Source organism: Callorhinchus milii, unplaced genomic scaffold, assembly GCF_018977255.1.
Source record: "Callorhinchus milii isolate IMCB2004 unplaced genomic scaffold, IMCB_Cmil_1.0 Scaffold9, whole genome shotgun sequence".
Classification (NCBI taxonomy): domain Eukaryota; kingdom Metazoa; phylum Chordata; class Chondrichthyes; order Chimaeriformes; family Callorhinchidae; genus Callorhinchus; species Callorhinchus milii.
The window spans coordinates 5,821,423-5,841,917 of NW_024704750.1; the positions used below are offsets into that span (position 1 = coordinate 5,821,423).

General features: G+C 41.0%; 1 protein-coding gene across 3 annotated transcripts; it reads left to right on the forward strand.

The window, feature by feature from the left end:
- The first annotated feature begins 3,201 nt into the window (after positions 1–3,201).
- Positions 3,202–15,179, forward strand: LOC103175319 (tumor necrosis factor alpha-induced protein 2). 3 transcript variants are annotated; one of them, XM_042338167.1, is made up of 13 exons: positions 3,202–3,317; positions 5,631–5,747; positions 6,560–6,730; positions 7,481–8,126; positions 8,584–8,695; positions 8,876–8,998; positions 9,755–9,855; positions 11,522–11,620; positions 12,602–12,725; positions 13,289–13,411; positions 14,171–14,326; positions 14,443–14,564; positions 14,927–15,179. In XM_042338167.1, exons 2-13 carry the CDS (start codon positions 5,720–5,722, stop codon positions 15,084–15,086), a joined length of 1,965 nt encoding a protein of 654 aa, XP_042194101.1. In that variant the 5' UTR covers positions 3,202–3,317; positions 5,631–5,719; the 3' UTR covers positions 15,087–15,179. The 3 variants fall into 3 exon arrangements, with proteins under 3 accessions (XP_042194101.1, XP_007886486.2, XP_007886487.2); XM_007888295.2 differs by having other exon boundaries at positions 5,647–5,747; XM_007888296.2 differs by lacking the exon at positions 6,560–6,730 and having other exon boundaries at positions 5,647–5,747.
- The last annotated feature ends 5,316 nt before the right edge of the window (positions 15,180–20,495 follow it).

The window sequence follows — 20,495 nt, forward strand, 5'->3', positions numbered from 1 at the left end:
GATATATCAAATGCAAGGTTTATCACTATCTTTCTTGGTAAAATGTGTCCCTTTTCGCTGCCGTTGATGTGCAGTACAGAGTTTCACAGTCATCTTACTGAGCTGTAATGTGAGAACCTGTTCTTATGGAAGCATTGTAGTCAGTCTGATTGCATCATAAAATTACACAATGAGAGTGGGAAGGAACAGAACATGAGAGACTTGGAATCTGGACTGAAATTGGGATCACATGGAGATAATAGGATGGACCTGATGAATCTGGCATAGGGGAGGGAGCCTTGGTGTCCTTTAGAATGGTGGTGATGAGGACAAAGTGGGTTTTAAAGATTTATTAAGAGCAGAAGTCAGTGGGAACGCTCAACAGACCAGGCATCTTTTAAAGACGCAATCCTGGCTAGAATGCTGCTGGGATTTCCAGAATGCTGTAAATCGTGTCTGTTTCTGAACTGTTGACAACATTCCTCACAGGCTAAACACACACTGGGAAATTTTGTTCTGCTTTTAATTTTGCCTGCAGACATCGTGCTCACATTCACTCCTTTTTTTAAAAAAAATCTGAAATCAAAGTATTTTCCCTCTTTATAGTACAATACAAAATTACATTTGTAAAGCGCCTTTCGCGTCCCAAGGCGCTGAACAGTCAGGGATTTGGATCTGAGTGGTGGTGGGGCAGTGGGGGTGGGTTGGGATGGGATCAGAGAGGGTGGAGGGTGAGGGTAGGAGGGTGGCAGAGGGCACGGTCGAAGAGGAGGGTCTTGAGATGTTCCTTGAAGGAGGCAAGGGAGGGAGTGAGGCAAAGGGAATGTGGGATGGAGTTCCAGAGGTTGGGGGTAGAAAGGCTGAAGACCCAACTGGCGATGGTGGGGCAGGCTGAGCGAGGGACATGAAACAGCCCAGAGCCTGCTGAGATGAGTGAGTGATCAGGTTGATAAGGGATTAGCGGGTCAGAGAGATAGGAGGGGGCAAGGCCATGGAGGGCCTTGAAGGTGAGAACGTGAATTTTGAACTCGATCCTCTGAGGGATGAGGACCAGTGGAGGCGGGCAAGCATGGTTGTGATGGAGTCACGGAGCCTGGTGAGCGAGAGGACACAAGCTGCAGAGATCTGGATGATCTGCAGCTTGTGGAGGGATGAGTTGGGAAGGCCAACAAGCAGGGCATTGGCATAGTCGATCCTGGTTTTAACTGGCATCTGTAAGGAGTTCACCCTCTGGAATCGCCCCTCAGATATAACTAATCCTCACAGTACCTTGCAGCCCTTAGTACCGACGATACAGAGACAACAACACATATCCAGGCACTGTTTTGTACTCCAGACTAAACAGTTGACCTGGGATCACACCTTGACATACACTGGAGAGATCACAGAACCATCAAACAGAATCACAGAGAGTGGATCCTGGAAACCCAACAGAAACGATCAGCTCTTTGCCCTGTACTGTCTAACCTGACTTCTGTGTTCCAGACGGACCAACCACTACTACTGTTGTTACTTCTATGCCTAGTAAACAGAACTGAAAACATATTATCCACAACTCCTCTCACTTTTCACGATCAAACTTCTTACTGGAGATAAATCCTTCACCCCGTACACTGGGAAGTGTGCTGACCCTCTACACAACTTCAACTATTTCAAGTTATATCTTTCTTTTATGTGTTTCTAACTCCACCTTCCCTGGTCACAGAGATAGCCCCCATCCTTCGCAGGCTGCTTTGCACGGAGAGGGATATGGATAACTTCTGAGCAGCCTTCCACAGCCTACTTGTTTTTCAGCCTTAAGATAGGCAGGTATCTGATGCTATAGCAGTTTCTTTCTCCGGTCCATTGTTCTTATATCTGTGCTCAAGGACCCGATTGCTCATTATCTCAGAGGAGTGAACATCTTCCCAGGAAATATGAAATGTCATCAGAAACTGACTTCAACCCATCCATCAAAGCTATTTTTAACCATTTAACTATCAAACCTTCTAGAACCTTCGGTTGCTGTTTGAAATACGTCAATGTATCCCGAGGTGATAGTCAATATATTTCAACAGTCTGACGGGCAGTCTGTCAGGACATCAGTGGTCCTGGGGTCGAGGGTGGAGGCAAAGAGATAGAGTTGGGTGTTATCCGCGTACATGTGGAAGTTGACCCCATGCCTGCGGATGACGTAACCAAGAGGGAGCGTGTACAGATTGAAGAGGAGGGGACCAAGGAATACTGTACAAGATGGTGCGGAGGCAGGAGGAGGAAAAGCCATTTGTGAAGACAAAGTGGAGCCGCTATGAGAGATAGGATCTGAACCATTCAAGGACAGAACCTTGAAGGTTAAGGTGAGAGGAGAGGCGGTGGATGAGGATAGAGTGGTCCACAGTGTCAAAGGCAGCAGAGAGGTAAAGGAGGACAAGGAGACAGAAGGAGTCCTGGTCACCGATGGACAGAATGTCCTTTGTCACCTTGACCAGGGCTGTTTCTGTACTGCGGGCAGCGCAGATACCCGATTGGAGGGGTTCATAAAGAGAGTGACAGGATACAGATGATGACACGAATACTTAATTAATATTAAAATATTAATCATATCCCTGTCAGCATTGCAGGGGGAATTCACTAATTTAAGTAACATTCCAAAAAACACACCAATTAAATGGTATTATTATTATTATTATTTATCATCCCAGCTTCGAGCTTCCAGCAAAACTGGGAATTTCCTAATATATAAAAATATATATAGGGAGAGAGAGAGAGAGAGAAATTGATTCATTTAAAAAAAGGGAAAGCTTTGAGACTCTTTGCTTTTTGGGACTTTCGATCTATTTAATATATTTATAGTCATGTAGTATATATATATGTATAAAAATTTGCAGATCTGTTTATTTTTGCCCAGAGTACGAACAACGTGGGTTTAAAATACCAAACGTATATATTTCACATTTAATATGACGTTAATAGATTGCAATAATACATATGAAATCTATATGTTAAAAATGCAAGAAATGAACTGAACATGAAATGTTCTTTGCTGGTGGTGGTGGTGGGGGGTGGGATCCAAGGGTATAAAATCCATGTGCATAGTGCACCGGTTGCTTTCAGGGAAATACCCATTGGAAATAAATCTTATTTTTCCACACGTGTGAAAAAAAATAACAATTAACGCGCAATGCAATTGCGGAGTTCCCCTCCAAGTGGTTCTCATCTGACAATCTTCTTCCAACTCCGCCCATGTGTGTGTGTGTGTGTGTGTGTGTGTGTGTCTGATGTGCATTGCATAAAGCAATGGGAAATAACGGGAAAAGGCAGAGGGTGAGAGGAGGCAGAGGTTGGAGAAGACTTTCCTTGTAAGTAACTCAAGTCATTCAGTCAAATGGAATCTCTCTCTGTGTGGGTTGCAATGTGTGTGTGTGTTGCAAAAAGTTAAAGGGTTTTACTGTTACAGGGGGATGAAAGGGGTGAATCATTTAAAGCCATGTTGTTTGCACCCGAGGCAAAACATAAACACATGTGTGTGCGTTTTTGTTTGTGTGTATATTTATATGTGTGTATATATAGATGTGGATTGACTGGGACCCCTGGCTGGCTTTGTGTCACGTTGAGAAATGCATACTTCTGCTTTAGTAGTTAGAGCGCTCGCCTCGCAAGCCGGAGGACCTGGGTTTGATTCCCAGACACGGCGATACCTTTGGGCAAGTTTCCTCCCTCCCTCCTTCCCTCCCTCCCTCCCTCCCACACACACCTCTTTTACTTAGTAAGTAGGAACCGGGTTGTTAGGCGGTTGGCGGATCACTTTTCCGGGGTTTTAAGCGCTCCGAGACGCCGTCCGGCCTGAAGGGCGCTATGTAAATGCAAGTTGTTGTAATAATCCCTTCAAAATAATAATAATAATAAGAAGAATTTGGTCACTCAATCCACGGCTGTTTGTGAGACCCTGCTGTGCGCAATTGCTTGCCACATTTTGCCCACAAAATATACAGGCAATTGACTTTACAGTATATTCTGTGAAGCACTTTGAGACGTCTCGAAGATGTGATAAGGTGCGATATCAAATGCAAAGATTATTAATTTTATCATTATTTCCAGGGAATGTTAACTTTTATTTGGCACAGATATGAGGGAGAGCTGGAGGTGGGGGTGTGGCAGGGAAGATTTGGGAGCACTGATCGATCTTTTCTATTCTCCTTTAGCTCTTTTATGGGGGTAATTCAGCCAGGGTCCAGGCTTGCTTTATTTTCTTATCACTTCAGAACGCCCAGGCTTTGGGAAATTGTCGATTTGCCTTTTAACTTTAATGGATAATATTGAAACTTCAAATGATATAAAAATATTTTCACAGCTGGTCTGATGATTGCCTGTTCCGGGTGACTGGTCTGTCTTTCCAAAAGCTACTGATGAGCCAGGCTAGACTGTGCTGTCATCGGCAATTTCCGGGAATCCTGCCAGACCTCTGAGACTGCCACAGTTCCGACATTGCATTGCCAAACATATCGCCTTGCAGCCAGTTCAGCTCCAATGAGACCCCCGCCTACTTCCCCCCATCGACAGCTTCACCCCCCCCCCCCACCCTCCACACCACCCACCACCAACCCCAACCCCTACCCCCTCGCTGGTATCTTGTATCCATTAGATGAAATATTCTGATGGGGGTCAAAATGTATTGGTTTACACAGTGGACCAGGAGATTAGTATCTATTTACAGTACTCTGCACGCGCTCATACAATAAATAGAAACCAAATCAACTGTGTCACATTAATAGAAAGTTCAGTGTTGCATTTTACCAATATGTTTCAGCTATGAGATGAAGCACTGCATGTCTGAGGATGAGGAACTTGCAAGATAAGACAAGTTTTACATCTACCTGCTTTCAGCCAAACATAAAATGTGTGAAACCAGAAAAGGTCATCGGGTCACCCACCATTGAATAGATATTCGCTGAATCCCAATCAATCAAGTGAAAGTTCCAGAAAATGTAGATATCCTCACATTTCCACCTGACCTCGTTCTCGCCCCAAACAATATTTCTGTTCTCCTTCCACTTCCCCAGTCTTGTAAACCACATTGGATGTGTTCACTCCGTATATACCAATCTCCATACTCACTGATACTGTTCTCAAACATTTAGTTATCCAGTTCCTTTTTAAAGGAATCAAAATGACACAACATTGACCAGTTTTATTGGGAATCTCTTTCATGTATCTACTGAGCTTTTTTACAAGAGGAATACACATCTAATTTGTAATCTTGATTAATTTTTTTGTTTTATTTTAAACATATTACTGTACTTTGAGTTCTCCCAACACAGTCTATGTCTGCTTTTTGATTATATTACTCACATGTCCTCCTCAATGAATAGCATTGTTGGCAAACACGGAAGTGAAAAGAGACAATAAATATCAATCTTTTTGCAGAACCCTCTGCGTTCCTTCCAACAATTTATAAAATGAATAGAATGAATAAATGGAACCAGGTGGAAAAACAATTCTACAATAAATCTTAACGACCAATTGTAGAGGTTTTGTGAAATACCATGTCACATAACTGAATTGTTGCGTTGTTGATTCCTATTTCATTTGCTATATATTGCATTGTTTTGGGGATAATTAACAAGCTAAAACATTTTATTTAATAGTTGTGATAGAAATTGATTCTTGAGCAGGTTTATTTTTTTTTAGGTGGACAAACAAGTATAAATCTGTGGAAGCTAGTTTTCAAAACTTGGAGCCATTTGGTTAAGCAATCTGAATAATGAAGAAGTTGAAAGCACTCTTGTTGGGTAAGTCACTGTGGCATCGGGGGAATGTGGAATGACACAGCTGCTTGAAATGAATCATTTTCAAAGCTCATTATCAAATAAATGTGGGCTATATTAAAGACAAACTGAAGAAGTACACTGAGCAGAAAGAACATCAGAGAATGTAGAGGTAGGAAAAATAGTAATAATCTTTGTGTTTGATATCGCGCTTTTCACGTCAGGAGGACATATAGAGGGACTGTTAGTCAGGACACCTGGCAAAACTCTTCTGTTTTTGAATAGTGCCAAGGGATCTTAAACGTCAACCTGAACAGGAAAACGGGACCTCAGTTTAATGTTTCATTCAAAGGACAGCACCTCCAACAATGCAGCACAACCCCAGCACTATATTGCAGCGTCACCCTAGAAATGGGTGTACTGTGTTATGTATAATGCTCATATATTGTTGGAGTCCTGTAGCTCAGTGGTTAAAGCACTCGCCTTGCAAGCGAGAGACCTGGGTTCGATTCCAGGCAGGGCGAAACCTTGGGCAAGTTTCCTTGCTCCACACGCCTGATAATAATCCCTCCAAAAACAATAATAAATTGGTCATTTTCAATCCATGACTGTTTGTGGGACACTGCTGTGCGTAATTGACCGCCGCGTTTCGCCCAGAAAATATACAGTCTATTCACTTTACAGCATATTCTGTGAAGTGCTTTGAGACGTCTAGAAGACGTGAAAAGCACTATATCAAATGCAAGGATTATTATTATGTTCATATACTCTTATATATTGTAAAGATATACAATAGTTTTAATGCAACAACTTTCTGAAATTTACATTTATTGCAGGGAACTGCAACAGGTCTTTGACTGACAATAATTCACCAATGAAACAGAACACAGTATTTTCAAGCCCAAGAACCAAACTCAATGGCAAAAACAAATTGAATGCCATGGACAACAATATCGATATTTTAGAAATTAATGGCAAACTTTGGCATAATACAAAACTCCTGCCAGGTAGGTCTCGCAGATGAACTCATTGATTCATAATTGCTTTATGTTTAAAAGCCTTTCATCTGAGAGAAATCTTCAAGGCATGCAAGTCAGGGAATTGCCAGCATAAATTTTAAAAAGTTTGCAATACATCCCTGTTGGGACAATTGGATGTTTCCAGATTTGAGTGACAAGTTAATAACTCAGAGGCTATCCGTTAATTGTTATGATTACTAGCAAAGCTTTTGACTTGCACTCAGAAAATTAAACCAAACAGAAGGGGGTTGCCTACACAAGCACGAGATTTTTCAGTAAAATTTTTGAAGCACTTTGAGACATCTCGACGATGTGATAAAGTGCTATATCATATTGCAACAATTTTTTTTATTATAAAAGATAGTTTAGAACAACCGATTTAAACATTTCCAAATCAGAAAATTTGATAGCCAAATTGTTCTTTATTTTAGCAGTGACATAGATCAAATTCGGAGCAAACAATCCATTAAACCTCATCAGAAAAAACTAACGACAGAAACAAGATGGATTAGATCCACAACCAAGTGGACTGGCTTTTAGGATTGAAGAATGTATGAGCAATTTTGTTTGCACAATCGATATCTGACACACATGGAAACAAATGAGTAAAAGCATCTGACTTAAAATATGTGATCACAGAATTCCAGGCATTGTTTCAGTTTGTGACCATTCAGTATCACAAACTGTTGGATTTTCTGCTCTAAAGCACTAAAAAATATTCTTTTTTCTTCTATGTAGTGGAAGACATCAAGGAGCTTATTGAACAGAAAAGATATTTGAAGGCTGACCAACACCTCATCAAGTTAGAATATCAGTGTTACAGTTCTGATAGCATAGAGAAGGATGAAGATAAACTTAAAATGGAGCAGGAAGTTGAATCTTTGTATGAACATCTTGACTCTGCAATCACCACAGTGTTAAAAACATCCATGAGCATTTCCAAGGAAAATCCTGACCTCCTGAAAATGGTGGTACAATTCAGAATCCAGGAGGAGAAAATGGATCAGACCTACCAAGAGGAAGCGAAAAGAAAGTCTGGAAGAATCCCTAAAGCCAGGCCAAGAGGGTGGAAAAATAAATGGCTGAATATTCTACAGCAGTCTGTGGATGAAAGAATAAGTAAAATACCCAATGCTTCGGAAGACAACAAAATAAATTGGGTCATTCAGTGTTTAGGACAGCTTCTCAAAGAGCTCAAGGAGGATGTGGACACTATTGTGAATCACGTCAAACCATGTTATCCTGAAGATTACAATATTTGCAAAACATATGCAGACTGCTATCAAAAGACAATTTCTTCTCGGCTCACAGTAATCACGGAGAATGAATTAAAAGGGAAAGATCTGTACACACTTTTGCGTTGGATTTATGTTCACTATCCAGGGTAAGAATAAGCTATAAATAATATGTGACTGTAAGCCCTAGTAGCAATAGATACGTTTAAAGTCCGGCAATTTCTGTATGCAACTTGTTATATCTTTTTTGAAAAAGAAAAATCCCTGGGGAAAAAAGATAGATAGATAGAAAGCTGTGCCTAGTTCGGAAAAACAAAGCAATACAGTATTTCTAACACACATGTGAGAGAAAGCTGCCGTGCTTTACCAGGGTCAGCTTTTGCATATATAAACACATTTGCGTTAAACTGGGTAAATTGAATGCCAGCACAGTGTCGACCAATTACTGAGAAAGGAGAACCTGTTTTAGTGGGAGTCTATATCCTTTTATCCAATAGAGCAGTTGTGCAACAGTTCATGTTTCCTGCATATTTGCATGTTTGGTATTGTAACATTATATTACTTTAGGAATTTAGGGTTTCGAAATAACTTGTTTTAATTGTTTAGAGTCATGAGCACTCTCACACAAACGGAGGATGCAGACCAGAAACTTTGGAGGGATCTGTTGTCACAAGAAATGATCAACCAGATGGAAAATGGTTATATTTCAGCTGTACAGGTAAGGACTTTTATTTTAACATATCTAAAATAGAGTTTCAATCAAATGGCTGAGAATTGGTTGCTGGAACTTTCTATTCATGTTCTCTCCCTGCAATATTTTATGGATGACATTTTCCTGATGTTAATTGTGGTTTCACTTTGAACCCTGTTTTTCATATGATTTTTGTTTTTATTTTAGACAGATGCTAAAGCGTACATGAGCAAAAGTCTCCAGATGGAAGAGATGAACTGGATAAATGGCAAAGAGCCTTTGATGTTTCAGGATTGTTATCACAGTGAGCTGCCTATTGATATAATACAGGTAACTGAAGTGAAAGTATTTTTAAAAATCCATAAAATATTTCTCTCTTATTTATATTTTAGAGGGGGTGGGGGGGTATTTAATAATGTATGTCCAATTATTTTTTTCTAGTTTTCTCCCCTATGACAAATTCCTTTGCTCCTAATCTTGGATTCAGTTCCATGTTACCCTGCCAAGTGTGAGCCTTGACAACGTTTTTTCCCCATGTGTTACACTTAAGCAAAATAAATAAAAGTTCTTACAAAAATGTAAGCTGCAAACCTTTTCAGTTTGTATAACTTCTGGCTATGATCGCTTGGTATCTGGGTACTGGAATCTGTTTTATAATAATCCTTGCATTTGATATAGCGCTTTTCACTTCGGGAGGACGTCCCAAAGCGCTTAAGAACATAAGAATTTGCTAGGCAAAAGAAGACCAAGGTCCATCTAGTTCACCTTGCACCATCCTGGCAGTCACTTGACATGTCATGTCCCAAACTATATACTGTATCCCAAGATATTATTCTCTAGCAGAAATCTATCTAATGGGTTCTTGAAACAAACAACATTTTCTGCACCACGGTCTCCACAGGGAGCCTGTTCCATATGTTTACTTTCACAGTTTCTGGCCTGCACAAACTTGCTCACTGAAGAAGTGTTTTCAATTTTACTTTTCCTGTTGGTGTGTTGACTGACTACTCTGAACAATTTTTCACTCGAGTATGTCATTTATATGTATTTATATACAACGAAAATATGTGTTGTTTTATCTGCTAGATCTTTGATGGAGGTGCCCGAGAGGCCAGTTGTCTCACTCCTGATCTGAATAATCGAGTATTGGGTATTATGCTGGACGAAATGATGTGCTTCCTGGAAAGGTAAAATTAACAAGCAGTGAATAATGATCTGATACAGGGTTCCACGAACATTGTTTTAAGTATTTTTAACAAGCTATTTCCTAGTATAAACATCTGGTCCTATATAAACATGCACCATTGGTTTTACTAAAGCTGTGTTTATGGAAAACAACGACTTTGCAAGCGAGAGACCTGAGTTCATTTCCAGGCAGAGGGCGAAATCTTGGGCAAGCTTCCTTACTCCACACAGAGCCTAATAATAATCCCTCCAAAACCAAAACCAATAATAAATTGGTCATTTTCAATCCACGACTGTTTGTGGGACATTGCTGTGCGCAATTGGCTGCCGCGTTCGCCCACAAATATACAGTCAATTCACTTTACAGTGTGTTCTGTGAAGCGCTTTGGGACGTCCTCCCGACATGAAAAGCGCTATATCAAATGCAAGGAGTATTATTATTATAACAAGATTGCATTTATAGAGCGCCTGTCACGTCGGGAGGACGTCCCAAGGCGCTGGACAGTTGGGTTGGAACCCGAGCAGGGGGGAAATGATCAGGGTGAGGGGAGGGAAGGGAGGAAACGAGGAGGGGGTAGAGAGTCGAGAGGGGAGGTGAAGGCACGGTTGAAGAGAAAGGTCTTGAGACCGGCCTTAAAGGAGGAAAGGGAGGAAGCGACGAAGGCACTGGGGGATGGAGTTCCAGAGCCTTGGGGCTGAGAGGCTGAAGGCCCGGCCACCGATGGTAGGGCGGTTGGGAGCGGGGGATGTGCAGCAGACCGGAGCCAGAGGAGCGGAGGGTAAGGGCAGGTAGGTAGGGGGATAGTAGGTCGGAGAGGTAGGAGCGAGGCCGTGAATGGCCTTGTAGGTGAGGATGAGGATCTTGAATTCGATCCTCTGGGGGATGGGGAGCCAGTGGAGGGGAGCGAGGGTGGGAGTGATGTGGTTGCGGTGTCTGGTGCGGGACAGTACACGAGCTGCAGAGTTCTGAATGACCTGCAGCTTGTGGAGGGAGGTGGCGGGAAGGCCGGCGAGGAGAGAGTTCCCATAGTCCAGCCTTGAGGTGATAAAGGCGTGGACCAGAGTTTCAGCAGCGTGAAGGGTGAAACACTGATGACAATCTTGCCCAGCTTTCAGTGTCTGAAAGGCTACAGATGGCAATGGTGTGTGAGACACATAACCTCATATTGTAAAAGAAAATAAATGCATAACTTTAACCTCCTGAAGATATTTTTTTAAAAATTCTAGAGGATCTATTACAGAAGTAACTGAAAGCTAAAATCACATCAGGGAATGACTGAAGAAAGTTTTGACCTCACTAGAAAAGCATCCCAACCAAACCATCAGCATAATCCTCAATTTCCAGCATTATTCTGCTTTTGCACAAAATGTTTACTTTCAGTCTGTCCAATCATATTAAAATAAACATTTGCAGAGGAGGAAAAACAAGCTTCAAATCTTTGTTTTTGTAGAATATTTTCACAGTTTCTGGCCTGCACAAACTTGCCCAGGAATGCAAACGAAGCCTAGTCTATTAAGAAGCTTAGTCAAACAAGTCAGTACATTATGATGATCCACAAAAGCAATGTTGAAGATCCTACCATATTATTCATTCTTGAATACTTTTACATTCACCATATGTTTTGATGGTACAACAAATAATGTGACACATTTTACGGTATTTTTCAGCTTCCAGGAATCAGTGAAATGCTTTGAGAAAACTTATCTGGACCATGAGAATTTCATTTCAACTATGATATTGGTTAACAATATCTGTGAATCTTTCAGGTGAGTTTGTTTGTCAGGAGTTTGAGTTAGACACATTAGGGCTCTTTAATCTTGGGAGAAGATTTCTCAAAGGGGACTTTATAGCGGTGTATAAAATGCATACTTTAGGACTCACCATGACAATAGATAAATTAGATAGATTTAGAGTTGCAAAGGGCAATTTCAGGGCAGCTTTTCTCTACCCAGAGGTTAATCCATGACTTGTACAGTTAGCCAGGAAGCTACTCAGACATACAAAACTCAACTGCATACTAATTGCTCAAACTGAATCCATGACTGATAATGTGATTTCAGGAATTAGCTATATATTAAGGAGATCTGCAATTTTCAAGGCGCAGGAGTCCTATAGCTCAGTGATTAGAGTAGCCTCCTTGCGAGCAAGAGACCTGGGTTTGATTCCCAGTAGGGCAAAATGTTGGGCAAGTTTCCTTACTCCACACGCCTCTGTTTACCTAGCAGTAGACAGGAACCTGGTTGTTAGTCGATTGGCGGATCGTTTTTCCGAGGGTAATAATTCCTTTTTGAGCTGTGGGCAGAGCGGAAACCCGATTGGAGGGACTCATGGAGGGAGTGGGAGGAGAGGAAAGAGTGAAGCTGGGAGGCAACGGCTCTCTCAAGGACCTTGGAAAGGGAGGTTGGGAATGGGCCGGTAGCTGGATAGCTGTATTGTGATGAATGTGTATTGTACAGTACATATGAAGACTGAGACAGCATAAATCTCACTGGAACATGCTCAACAACAGCTGAAGAAAATGGTTCCAGGAAGCACTTTGATTTGCTTTGGTGCAGCATAAACGTGGCCAGGCAAAGATCAATTCTATGAAAACATTCAAGGAGCCAATTTAAATTATTAAAGAATTGTTAAGAAAAGTATTTTAAACCACTTCCACATATTTATTCCAAACGATACTTTGGAACTGTTTTTGGATGTGCTGGAAACCGTTTTATCGAGTAACATCTTTTACATCTAATTGCTTTCAGGGAGTACCTCAACAAAAATGGCAAGATCACAAATGAGGTCAAGGAGAATGCCCTGTCAATTCTGAATAAAATGGAAAAGAACGGAAAAGACGTTTTGCAAAAGTCCCTGTTTTGTGAATTAAAGGTATAGTAAGAACAAGCCACAGCCTTTCGTTTTCCCCTCCAGCATCTGCTTCCACTTGAAAAATTAAAAATATTGAAAAATATTAATATCCTTTGGATGAGACATTAAAATGAGGTCCTGTCTGCCTTGAAAGAGAAGGGAGTTTCTTCTGGTGTCCTGGCCAACAATTGCCCGAATTAAATTGGGTTATTTACTTCACCCTTTGTTGCACTATTTTACAGTATATCCTGTGAAACGTTTTGAGAAGTCTCAATGCCACGATAAGACGCTATAAAAATTAAAGGATCATTGTTATTTTTGGTTTAATTTCTGACTCTGCATTCCACACGATAAAATTGCATTTCAGCACTCTGCAATATTTAATCTGGAAAATAGCTTTTAAAAAGTTTCCTTTATGATAATAAGTCTTAAAAAAAAATGACCATGGGAAGCAATTTCTAAAGAGTAGTTGGCCGGAGAAAATGTTGACATTTGTTACAGACCATATTTTGAAGGGAAAGATTGTTTTCAATTGAAACAATTTGACTCCCAATGAAATAAATCTTTTTTCCTTTGTTCCGCAGCCTTACTGCAAGTTCTTGATAACCGAGAAATGGGTTTCACATCCAGAGCCTATAAATAACATACTAGAAATAACACAAAGACAACTGATAAAGTTCAGGAAACTGAAAGCCCAGCAGTTTCAGGTATGGAACAGATAACTCCATCTTCTGTTCAAATGTGTTCTTCTTTACCTTCTTAGAGTTCAGCATTGAATATGGCACGTGAGGCTTATAAACCATTACGTTACCTGGTTAGACTGTTAGAAAACATTAGAAAATGTCCATCGGGCTGACATCCTGCTCTTTAATTCTGTTCAGTGATCTTTCCTGCAAATTGAGCATATGGGCAACAATAGACACCAAAAGGTTAAACCTGCAACATTTTGCATCAAGTTAAGATAATTAGCCAATGAGCAAATGGAAAGATTAGGGGAATTGTTTCCATGCACAGAATGGTTAGGATATGCAATTCCCTGCCAGTCGCAGCGATTGAGGCGGAAACACCCTTAGCTTTTTGGAATAGTGCCATGAGATCTTTATTGTCCACCCGAACAAGGTGACAGGAATTTGGTTTAACATCTCATCCGAAAATCAGCACTCCTCCTGACACTGCAGGACTCCCCAGGGTTGCGTTGGAGTGTCAGCCTTGAGCTCCTAGAAAGGGAGGGCATCCCAAAGAGCTGAAACAAGCGTCGATCAAGCAGAGGAAAGCAAAATGGCCGCTAAATTGACCAGCACTGTACTGTACCGCACCATAACACACAAAGGTCCTATATCACTTTCTGTAATAATTGTTTCGCTTATGGCAGTGCTCAAATTAGATTATTGACCAAGTGCAACTCAGAAGTGAGCGTGCAAAGAACTAAGCCAAGCTGACATTCGTTTTTTTTTGTTTATAAACAGGGCCTGTTGGAAGAAATCCATGAGCAACTCATTGCAGAATATATTTCGAGAATTATGAAAAGGAAGTTGAGCTGCAAAACAGAAGATCAGCAGAAAGCGTTTGCCAATCAGCTGGAGAAAGAAGATCATCAGTTACAGGAACTCTTTAGTGTCAACGTAAGTAAAATCAATTCTGTCTGATACTATAAAACCAGACTGTGCAATAAATCACCCTTTGGTATTTACTATTCTCTTTGCATCCAACAAACTGTTTTTCTTTTCCATTTAACCAGGGGTCTCGTGCTGTTGGGCTGGCCACTGCCCTCCCATATATAAGTGAAATCATCAGGCTCCAAGATGTCAATGCAATAAAGATGGAAGTTGGGGCTCTCATTCAAGAATTTCCAGACATCAGGTGAGAGGAGCCAAAGGGAGGATGTCCCAAAGCCGTGAAACAAGCCTCGAGCAAGCAGAGGTCATGCTGTTGATGTGATGTATGAACGATATGACAATAAAGCTACACCACAACATGTTCGGAAAACGCGTGTGACAGATCACACAAAGCGAGTGATTTTCGTGGGCTTTATTCAATTTCTTATGTGAAGCATAAGTGGAAGTGGCCATATCTGAAAAGCAAAATAGCCACTAAATTGAACAGCACTACTATACCACACCATAACATACAAAAGGTCCTATATTATTTGTTTTGCTTATGCAGTGCTAAAATTAGATTATTGTACAAATCTCTCAACCTAACTAAATGCTCACGCTCCACAGAAAACAACACGTCGCAGCTATCTTGTACATTAAAAAGAACATGAAGAAATCAGATGAAAAGGATATTCTTCACATCATCAAGGAACTCCTGAACTATGGTACAGATTCGTCCACAAGCAAGACATTGTTCTCCAATGCCGCAGTTTTGAAGACACTCTAAGAATCACTGAACAATCAAATAATTATGTACTTAAGCACAGTTACATTGCAATTATTATTATTAATAATAATATTAATTTGTGGAGTCCTGTAGTTCAGTAGTTAGAGCACTTGCCTTGCAAGCGAAACTCTTGGGTTCAGTTCCAGGCAGGGTGTAACCTTGGGCAAGTTTCCTTAGTCCACACAGAACCTAATAATGATCCTTCCAAAACAAAACAATAATAAATTGGTCATTTTCAATCCACGACTGTTTGTGGAACGCTGCTGTGCGTAATTGGCTGCCGAGTTTCACTCACAATTATACAGTCAATTCACTTTACTGTGAAGCACTTTGATACGTCTAGAAGACATGAAAAGCGCTATATTAAATGCAAGGATTATTATACTATTAAGTTCAATAACATTACCTCTGACCACTGTTATAAGGTCATTCTGTCTATTCTGCCTGCCTTCCATCCCTATTTTCCCTTTCACCTCTTCATTCATTCGATCGTATCATTCATTTTGAAGTATTCTATTTGTCTTTAACTAAACGTTACTTGCCTTCACCGACTCAGCATCCATTTTGGACTCCTTGGGATCTACTATGTTTTGAAATCGGTACATGATTGGCTGAATGTTTGGATCAAAGGGTCTATTTTTAGCCAATTGTCATTGATCTCATTTTAGAATGACTTGACCACATAACCAATGTGACAAGTTAAAGCTTTTGTCATTTTTTTATGGGGAAACAAACCAGGTGCAACAAAAGCTAAATATACAACTAGGTAATAACATACCACTTTATTGGATTTCACCCGACGCGGTTTTATAATGGTTTTCATTTTAATAATTCCAGATTATTCTTAAATTCAACTCACACTCCCAATGCCTCTGTTCCTGATAGAGTAAATGTAAAACAATGTTACTGTGACCTCCAAACTTATTGGGGCCTACTCAGATAGTATTTGTCTCTTGAGTTCACCTCGACCATATGCAGCTGAGTAGAGCAAGAATTAATGTCTAAAGTGCCTATTGAGCACCTTTTGAGCCAAGGTGCATCCTTCGAAATAATATGATGCAAACAATTTCTAGTCCGATCAAACTTAACAATCCAAAGTAACCAGTCAAGCACAAAACCACTAAAGATGAACACAAAACTGTTACAGTATTATTTTATGTACACCCAGCTTGTATAGTGTAATTTACTTGTATTGTCTGGAAGCTGCTATATAAATAAATGTATTCTACAGGGATATGAATGTTTGATGTAATGTTTCACGATTTAAGTAGAAGATAAAAATGAGATACAAAGTTAGCCTTATACTTCAGCTAAAAGGAAATGAAGTTTTTTGGCAGTCAATCGGGTTTCTGACACATGGGGAAACCCATCAACGTGCTTAAGAGTATCCAAACCAAGCTGAGATTTCAACACATCACACCCACACTAGGAGATCCCACAATGAAGTAATCATGAAATATGCAACAGTATATGTTTTCTATATAGATGTAGATCTAATAGTGTGTATACAGTACTGTATCTCCACAAACGGCTTCTCCTCCAATCCCCGCACTGTCTTGTGCTGTGTTCCTCAGGGCTCTGTCCTTGGTCCTCCCGTCTTCAACACGTATCATGCTCCCTCTTGGTGACATCAGTGGAGTCCTGTAGCTCAGTGGTTAGAGCACTCGCTTTGCAAGCGAGAGACCTGAGTTCAATTCCAGGCAGGTCAGGGCGAAACCTTGGGCAAGTTTCCTTACTCCACACAGAGCCTAATAATAATCTCTCCAAAACCCAAAACAATAATACATTGGTCATTTTCAATCTACGACTGTTTGTGGGCCATTGCTGTGCGCAATTGGCTGCCGCGTTCGCCCACAAATATACAGTCAATTCACTTTACAGTGTGTTCTGTGAAGCGCTTTGGGACGTCCTCCCGACATGAAAAGCGCTATATCAAATGCAAGGATTATTATTATTATTATCATCCGCAGATGGGGTCAACTTCCACATGTATGCGGATGATACCCAACTCTGTCTGCCTCCACCTTTGACTCCAGGACCACTGGTGTCCTGACAGCATGTCTATCAGACTTCAAGTCCTGTATAAGAGCTAAGTTTCTCCAGTTGAACGTCAACAAGACCGAGGCCCTCCTGATTGGGTCCTGTCAGCATCCCCATGTCTCAGGCTTGTCAGCCTTCCTAACATTTCCCTCCACAATCTGCAGATCAACAGATTGTCCCCCACCTTTCCCACCCCACCTCTAAACCCCCACCCTCTGGAACTCCATCCCACAGCCTCTCTGCCTGGCCCCCTCCCTTGCCTCCTTCAAGACCCGTCTCAACAGCCTCCTTTTCGACTATTCCTTCGGTCAATCTCCTACCCCTACCCTCTCCACCCTCCACTCCTCCTGATCCCAATCACCATCTCGGGTGTGGATCCCTAACTGTTCAGCACCTTGGGATGTCCTCCTGATGTGAAAGGTGCTATAAGTATAAATGTAACGTAATTTGTTGTTCTAAAGGTGCTCAATGAGGTATTGAAACTATAATGCTATCCAATTCACTGCTGTACATGAGAAGTATAACCAACTTTTTTGAATTCCATTTTCTTTCATCAATGTTTTGCCCTTTCTTTCCTCTGCTGTTATAGAAAGTCACTCATGATTGGATAAAATGCCATAACCCTCCCAAGTTTTTTTTAAAAACATTTTAACGTTTAAACTTTTTACAAGTTAAAAGATTGTGTGTTTAAGAGCCCTTGCAATCATTAAATATAGACAACTCATACACAAGCACTCTGAGAATAATATACACTGATATTCTTCAGAAGGAAAGTTAAATTGTGCATTTATACCCAAGTTTAAGGGAAATAGTAACTCAGTTGTGTCTAGACTTTACGTACGTATACATGAGACGAGGAATTGAGACATGAAAAGCTAGTAAGTTGACCTTCAATTTTCTCTCCGAGGTGTGTCAGTGTGTAAACTATTCCTATGCTTTCAGCTAGTGCTTAACAGTGCTCAGATGTCTATTCTAGTCTAGCTTATCAACTGCATTCATCAGACTCCTGATGCACTTGTAAAACAGATGATTTCCTGGAAATGTGGAGAAGCTGGTCGGTGGGGGTGGGGGAGCGGGGGAAATCCAGTCATTTATTCCTGAAATTCTACTTAGGCATGTTAAGCTGCATATCAAGACACAACATGAATCTTATTTAATGCAGCCAATTTGGCTTTCATGCTGCTTGTGCCTATTGGTTGCTGTATTAAAATTATTTTGCATTGCTTCACATGCTTTACATTGCCAGACAAACTCTGCAAGGGTTTTCACTCTGAAAGTTAAAAGCTGTGCTTAGTCTCGCTTGTGACAAGTGTTCCGTGGGTACGCAATACATATTCTTCATCCAGTTCTAAGACACCATTTCTCAAGTAGAGTTTGTTTCTGTACTGAAGGCAGAGATTCTCTCTATTTTCTCCTGTTAGTGTTGCAAGCCGAGGTCCAAATGGTGTTTGCAGCTCAAGAAGCAGCAGGCAGGCAGCTTGCCAGACAGTACATTTAAAGGCAAACTATGCAGTTTGAGCTGGTTAAATTCCAGGAGTATCCCCAAAGCTTTGTGTGAGATCCACAAGCCTGGTCTCTTACTAACTTACATTGAATACTCTCTGGAATTTGTTTTTTGGCAGAGTTAGTAAAATGCAATAGCGAGCCTACCCTCATGACTCAGTTACTTGTTGGCTTCCATGCCCTGGGCCAGACTCCACTCTGCTCTGAAAATCCATTGAAATCCCCTCCTCGCCGACCTAACCTAGTTGGGGTGGGGGCTCGGCGTGATGTACAGCAGTCAATCCGTGATCACTCCAGGCCCACACCGACCAGGGGACCATTCAACCAATAGATGCGCCGCCAGAGTGGGACATATGCCCACTGAGTTCGGTTGCTCGGGGACTCACTGCTGGTTTCCCAGCTGGTTTGAGGAGCTCGAGCCATATTCGCAACACCAGCAGGGGCCCCGGAATCAAGCTTTATTTGGGGCCCCTGTGGGGCAAACACTGGCCCTAGTCAACCAAGTGTCTAACACATACGATGGAAAATAAGTTGATAAGGAGCTATATCAAATGCAAGGATTATTATTATTATTAGACAAAAACCCATCCAAATTGGACTGAGAGTTATGCGTATCCAAAACACCTATCATTTTCCAGGGTGTGTAATGGCATGCAGACTCTCTCCCTGGAGGAAATAATAATAATAATAATCCTTGCAATTGATATAGCACCTTATCACGTCTTCAAGAAGTCTCAAAGCGCTTCACAGAATATACCGTAAAGCGAATTGACTGTATACTTTGTGGGCGAATGTACCCTGCTTACCTAATTGCATCGGTAAACACTGCATCACAAAATTCCACTCTTGTGGTTGTATTATAATCATTTATTAATTCAATTACCTTGTAGAAGAGGTTCACAATTCCCAAAAGGTTTGGAAAGTCCAATAAAATGCAAGAAGTGTTACTGGAGCACCAGCAATTATCAGTTGGACACCACTTGCTTTATTTGGAAAGTCCTTGCATTTTAATTTGCAGCCAATTGCACACAGCAGTATCCCAAAACAGTCGTGGATTGAACATGACCAATTTATTATTGTTTTTGTTTTAAAAACATATCATGGCATGCAATATTCTTAGAGGCATTTGTGTCAGCATAAGAGAGATAGTATTGTTTATACTTGATCCTGATGCAAATACCTGATTGTAGCTAGGAGTGTCTCACTGCTTGATTCGTACATAGAAAATGTGTGGCTCAGGAAATGTTCTTTCAATTGTGTCAAGTGTCAAACAGCCACTGTGGAAAACCAACAGGAAATATGGTGTGTGATATGCTACTATGCCCGTTGAGACTGCCAAATCCATGCAAACGTATGGTGAATCCAATAACATGCAAGAATCGTGTTAATGGAACACCAGCAATTATCAGTTGGACACCACTTGCATTATTTGTTCACTGCTGAATTCAGTGTGAAAATCCTGTAACGAGAAGGCACCAAAAGTCTCCACTGTCAATTCTGATTCTGCTGAAATGGCCAATGTTTGACAAGTCGACTTGTAAATTCTTCTGTTCATTTACAACCTTCAGTGCTATCAATGGCAAGCTATGTGGTTTTAGCTGGTTAGACTCCATCAGTATCCCAAAGCACACACTGAGGTCCCAAAGTCTTGGCTGTTGCCAACCCGCCCTAATATTGTCCATAATTAGATAAATGGGATACATCCTTCCAGGGACAGAGTGCTCATTCAATTCCAACAATCTATCTCTGGGATTTCTATGTGTAGGTGGGATGCATGGAATTCTTAGTTTGGTTTGGATACAGCATGGTAATGGGTTTCCGCATGTGTCAGACACCAAAAAAAAACCCGACTACCTTTACCTATCA